The sequence below is a fragment of the Myotis davidii genome, unplaced genomic scaffold (genome assembly GCF_000327345.1).
Source record: "Myotis davidii unplaced genomic scaffold, ASM32734v1 scaffold125, whole genome shotgun sequence".
NCBI lineage: Eukaryota > Metazoa > Chordata > Mammalia > Chiroptera > Vespertilionidae > Myotis > Myotis davidii.
Genome location: NW_006299390.1, coordinates 629543 through 635260, shown reverse-complemented (window position 1 = coordinate 635260; position 5718 = coordinate 629543). Strand labels below are relative to the sequence as shown.

Genomic DNA, 5718 nt, shown 5'->3' with positions numbered 1-5718 from the left:
TTCCCGCGTAGGTAACTGAGTTTCTTTCTCTTGCTGCTTTTAAGATTCTCTCTTTGTCTTTTGCTCTTGGCATTTTAATGATGATGTGTCTTGGTGTGGTCCCCTTTGGATTCTTTTTTTGGGGGGTTCTCTGCACTTCCTGGACTTATAAGTCTATTTCTTTCACGAGGTATGGGAAGTTTGCTGTCATTACTTCTTCAAATAGGTTTTCAATATCTTGCTCTCTCTCTTCTTCTGGCACCCCTATAATTCTGATGTTGGTACGCTTGAAGCTGTCCCAGAGGCTCCTTACACTACCTTCATATTTTTGGATTCTTTTTTCTTTTTGTTTTTCCAGTTGGGTGTTTTTTGCTTCTTTGTATTTCAAGTCTTTGACTTGATTCTTAGTATCCTCTTGTCTGCTGTTTGATCTTTGTATATTATTATTATTTATTTCAGTCAGTGTATGCTTAATAATTTTTCACTGGTCCTTTTTCATATCCTTGAGGGTTTTACTAAATTCATCAGTGGTTTCTGGAAAATTCTTGAGTAACCTTATAACCGTGGTTTTGAACTCTATATCCAGAAGTTTGCTTTCCTCCATTTCTGTCATTTGTGACTTCTTTGTCTCCATATTTTGGCTGCTTCCTTGTGTTGATAGAGTGGCTTTGTGTGCTAGGTGTCCTATAGGGCCCAGTGGTTCAGCCTCCCCAATTACCTGAGGTGGATACTCTTGGTGCACCCCTTTGTGGGCTGTGTGCACAGTCTTGTTGTAGTTAAGCCTTGATTGTTGTTGGTATCACTGGGAGGGATTGACCTCCAGGCCAATTGGCTGTGAGAATCAACTGTGTCTATGGTGGGATAACTTCTGTGCTGGAGACACCCTTCTGGGGCAAGACTTGCTTCAGTAGGGCTTTGGTGCTCACTGAGTCTGCCCCGAGTGTGTCTCTAATGGATCTGAGGAGTTGTAATCTGATGGTCCCACTCTGACCACTGGGTAGACTGGCTCTTGGACCTCAAAGGAGGTGCTAATTTAGCCTCTACCTGAGGCCACCCAGCAGGAGCTACACAGAGATCTGCATATTCCTCTTCATTGTTTGGGGTTTGGAGGTGCCCAGATGAGGCTCAGCTGTGAAGCAATGCAAGCTGCTGTGGAGCCTTGGGCCTTTTTTTGTATGGTCTGATTTTCTCTGACCCAACTGCAGTTTGTTAGGTAATTTTCAGGTTGCAAAGGGCCAGGTCATTCATATGCAAAAGCCTCTGCGCACAGCTTGGGTGGGGCGGGGGTCTCAGGGAATCAACAGGGTGGAGCAAACAGCTGTGGCTGATCCTCAGTCCTACCCTAATGGGCCCCAAGTCTCAGTGTCCCGGTAATCGCTGCAAGCACCTCTGAGAGAAAGCCGCCCTCGAGTTCTGCCCAATGCCAGACAGTCCAGTTTTTCCCCGTATGAGTCTGGGTCCCCCGAGACTAGCCGGGAACTGGAGTTCAGAGCAGTGTGGAGCTTGTGACTCCCTCCCGATTGAAGAAGACATCCGCGTCCTCAGCTGCCAGCCCTTTCCGCATGCGCCTCCGTACCTCTGCACTTTACTTCTGCACCTTCTCTGAGTCTCAGTGTGCTTTTCTCTTTCCTTCTAGTTGTAGAATTTCCACTCAGCCAGTCTTCCTGTGGTTCTGGATGATGTCCGTTTTGTCTTTTACTTGTATTTTTGAAGTGGTTGTGCAAGGCAGCAATTTCAGGTGTTAACCTATGCCACCATCTTCCAGGCTAAAACATTTTTTGTCTCAGTTATTGAGTTCTTCAGCTCCAGAATTTGTTTGGTTATTTTTTACCAGAGGCCCGGTGCACGAATTCGTGCACTGGTGGGGTCCCTCTTGGTGGCCTGTAGGGATCGGGCCAAACCCCGCAGTCCAACACTGCCTGCAGCACCTACCTGCCACTCCTGCTTATCCCGGCCCCACTGTGTCTGCTGTGGACACGCGCCCAATCAGTCCCGATCACGAGAGGCTCGTGCTGCCACAGCAGCGCTCGCCAGCCATGAGCCCTGCATCTGACACCCCCCCAAGGGGAGTGAACTGTGGGATCAGGCTGAAACTGGCTCTCTGACATTCCCCGAGGGGTCCTGGATTGTGAGAGGGTGCAGTCCAGGCTGAGGGACCCCACCGGTGCATGTTCAGGCTCGGGAGGGACTGCAGGAGAGCTCCAGGGCATGTCTGGCCCATCTTGCTCAATCCTGATTGGCCAGACCCCAGCAGCAAGCTACCCTACCGTTTGGAGCATCTATCCCCTGGTGGTCAGTGCACATCATAGCGAGCAGTTAAGCAGTCTTACCATATCATCAGCATATTACGCTTTGGTTGGTTGGTTGTCCTGCCATTTGGTCTATTTGCATATTACCCTTTAGTGGCCTGGTGCACGAAATTCGTGCATGGGGGGGGGGTATCCCTCATATTTTGTCTTATATTCACCTCTTCTGTTCTTGTATGATCAGTATTTATATAGGATGACTTCTGTTTCCCCACCTGATGCGAAACCCCTTGAGCAGCGGTTCTCAACCTGTGAGTCGCGACCCCTTTGGGGGTCGATGACCCTTTCACAAGGGTCGCCTAAATACATCCTGCATATCAGATATTTACATTACGATTCATAACTAGCAAAATTACAGTTATGAAGTAGCAACAAAAATAATTTTATGGTTGGGGGTCACCACAACATGAGGAACTGTATTAAAGGTTCGCAGCATTAGGAAGGTTGAGAACCACTGGTATAGATAGTTTCACTCTCTTATTTCAGTACTCCTTTTTTGTTGTTGATTTTATTCCTGAGCTCATTGAAGTGCTTTTCTATGTTTTCTTGTATCTTAGTTTTTTTCATAACTGCAGTCTTGAATTCTGTAATTTAAATCACAGTCTTCTATGTCTCTGAGTTTGGTTTCTGGGGACTTCTCATTTTCATTCTGACCTACCTGTTACCTTGATTTTATGGTACTTGATGGATTGCTTCTCTGCCTGGTCATTTGCAGTAGTGACTTTTCTTTTTCAGATACTGTTCTGTTCTTAACAATTTAACAGGTTAAGTTGAGGTCTGTCTTTTATTGTCCAGTAGATGGTGCTATAGTGGTTTTTATTTTTTCTTACCTTACCTGGCACCTCAGAGGTCTTGGTGGGTTGGTGTGGTCTTGGTCTAGAAAAATGCCTTTTACTAGTATTACCTCTGGAGGTAGGTATCCTCTCTCTGTCCAGGTTGCCTTGGCCTTAGGGTATTATCACTGTAATGGGGTATGGCTGGTGATGAGGCTCTGGGCCTCGAGTTCCCAGTGTTGGCTCCCTGTAACTAGGGGCTGCCAACCAAGCTGTGCTGAGGCATCTCTGCTGCCTCTATTGGGTCTGCCATGATGGGTTGAGGGGGCGCGGCTTGATAGTAATGGCGGGCATTAGCCTACTGCTGTCACACCGCTGCACTGCATGTCTACCCTTGTCACCAGGTTAAACTGCAATGGGTGCTGGCCCCTCAGGCCGGGATGGTGCATCTGCCCCCTCCTCCCTCCTGCGGCCCTATAGACTACCGTGCTAGGGCTGCAGCCTGACTTCTGCTGCATAAGCTGGGGCTGTGGCAGACACTCAACTGCATCTGCAGCCCAGTCTGTTTTTCTCCCTCCTACCTTCCATGCTCGTTCTACTACATCCACCTTCATTGGCTTGATACATGGATCTCTCAGACATGTTTGTGTGTTGAGCAGGGAATCAATCATTTGTTGAATTATAGTTGTCCAACTTGTAACTTTAAGGGCAAAAACCAAGGGTCTTCTCACTTTGTGATGCTGATGTCATTGTCCTCTTTTGTGTTCTTAATATTGTCTTTTGAAAAGTTTTTAATTTTGTAAGCTGTTACTTTCTATACATTTTTTTTCCCTTTTATGGATTGTGCTTTTGTTGTAGCTAAGAAGTATTAGTGTTACTCAAGATCACAAACTAGAAGTTTTATAGTTCTATGTTTTACATTTAGGTTCCTGATCCATTTTGAGTTAATCGTTATATATGCTTGTTATTTATGTCCTCTTGCTTGTTTTACATATAATTATTCAGAAGTTACAATTGTTAAAATGTTCTTTTTATAAAATAACTAGAGGCCCATTGCACAAAGAGATTTGTGCAATAGGCCTTCCTTCCCCTGGCTGCTGGCACTGGTTTTCCTCTGGAACCCGGGACCCAGGCCTTTGCTCCGGCCGCAGCAGAGAAGCCAAGCCTCTTTAGCCTTCAGTCATCTTCAGTCTTCGCTCTGAGCCTTCATATGCAAATTAACTGCCATCTTTGTTGGGTTAATTTGCATACTCATCCTGATTGGCTGGTGGGCATAGCAGAGTGACACCAATTTGCATGTTTCTCTTTTATTAGTGTAGATATTTTTATTGATTTCAGAGAGGAAGGGAGGGGAGGAGAGAGAGAGAGAGAGAGAGAGAGAGAGAGAGAGAGAGAAAAGCATTAATGATGAGAGGGAATCATTGATTGGCTGCCTCCTGCATGCCCCCTACTGGGGATCAAGCCTGCAACCCGGGCATGTGCCCTTGACCGGAATTGAACCTGGGACCTTTCAGTCCACAGGCCAATGCTCTATTCACTGAGCCAAACAGGTTAGGGCTTAAAATTTTCTTTAAAAAACCAGCATTCAGTTTAAATTATAACTTAAATGAAAAAGTAAACATTTCTCTGTTGAGAAAACAAAATATATTTTAGGCATTAGAAATTAATAGCATTAAGAGATAGTATTAATATTTCTCAAGTGTTAGAAATTAGTAGCATTAAGAGGTACTTCTTCCCCCTCATGGGGCCTTTCTTCCCATTTGTTCGCCTCTGGACCAGTTGCCTGTATAGTTCATTCCTTCTCCCAGTCTTTGGGCAAATGTCACTGCTGGTGAAGCCTTCTCCCAGTCATACTATTTAAAATTGCAATTCCTTTCCTTTCAATAGTCCTAGCTCTACTTCCTGCTTTATTTTTCTCATAGCACTTTACCATCTTCTTTATGAATTTTATTTATTTTTCTCCTCTACCGGGATATAAGCCTAGCATATGGTAGGTGCTCAATAAATGTTGAGTGAATCGAGTGAATAAATATATAAAGTTATAAATACCACAGTGTTAAAGCTCAGAGCTTCTAATAGGAACATAATAACAAAGAAAATAACCTTGTAATAAATTATTTAAGATAATTCAGTAAACATTTGCTCTAGAAATCTTTATTCATGATTTTTTTATTGTTATTTGCAGGGTTCGGTTTGGCAAAGACTTGGTGCAGATGTGACAGCAGTTGAGTTTTTGGGTCATGTTGGTGGAATTGGAATTGATATGGAGATATCTAAAAACTTTCAACGCATCCTTCAAAAGCAAGGATTTAAATTTAAATTGAATACAAAAGTTACTGGGGCTACCAAGAAGTCAGATGGAAACATTGATGTTTCGTAAGTATGCTACATTTGATTTTGATGATATCCTCATCTTTTTCTTTAAGAAAAATTATCAACCTTTCAGTATTTTATAATTTTAGGTTATTTTATAATATAAAACCATTTTATTGCTTAATATAACTCAGTATTGTTAAATCAGTCTATTGAAATTCATAAGATGGTAGAAAAAGTAATTCAGTGTTCTCATTGTAATCATTGTTACAATGATTAGTGTAGATTGATACTTTTTCATAGTATACATTCAGAAAATTTAAGCTCACAAGACTCAGTAAAATGAA

The 5718-nt window shown here is 43.4% G+C and overlaps 1 protein-coding gene across 1 annotated transcript in view; it reads left to right on the top strand.

Annotated features, from left to right (window-relative positions):
• The window catches only part of DLD (dihydrolipoamide dehydrogenase), a 30066-nt gene that overhangs the window by 20385 nt on the left and 3963 nt on the right, over positions 1-5718 (top strand). The window contains 1 exon segment of the mRNA XM_006774859.2: positions 5244-5434. Coding sequence (XP_006774922.1) covers positions 5244-5434 — 191 coding nt within the window.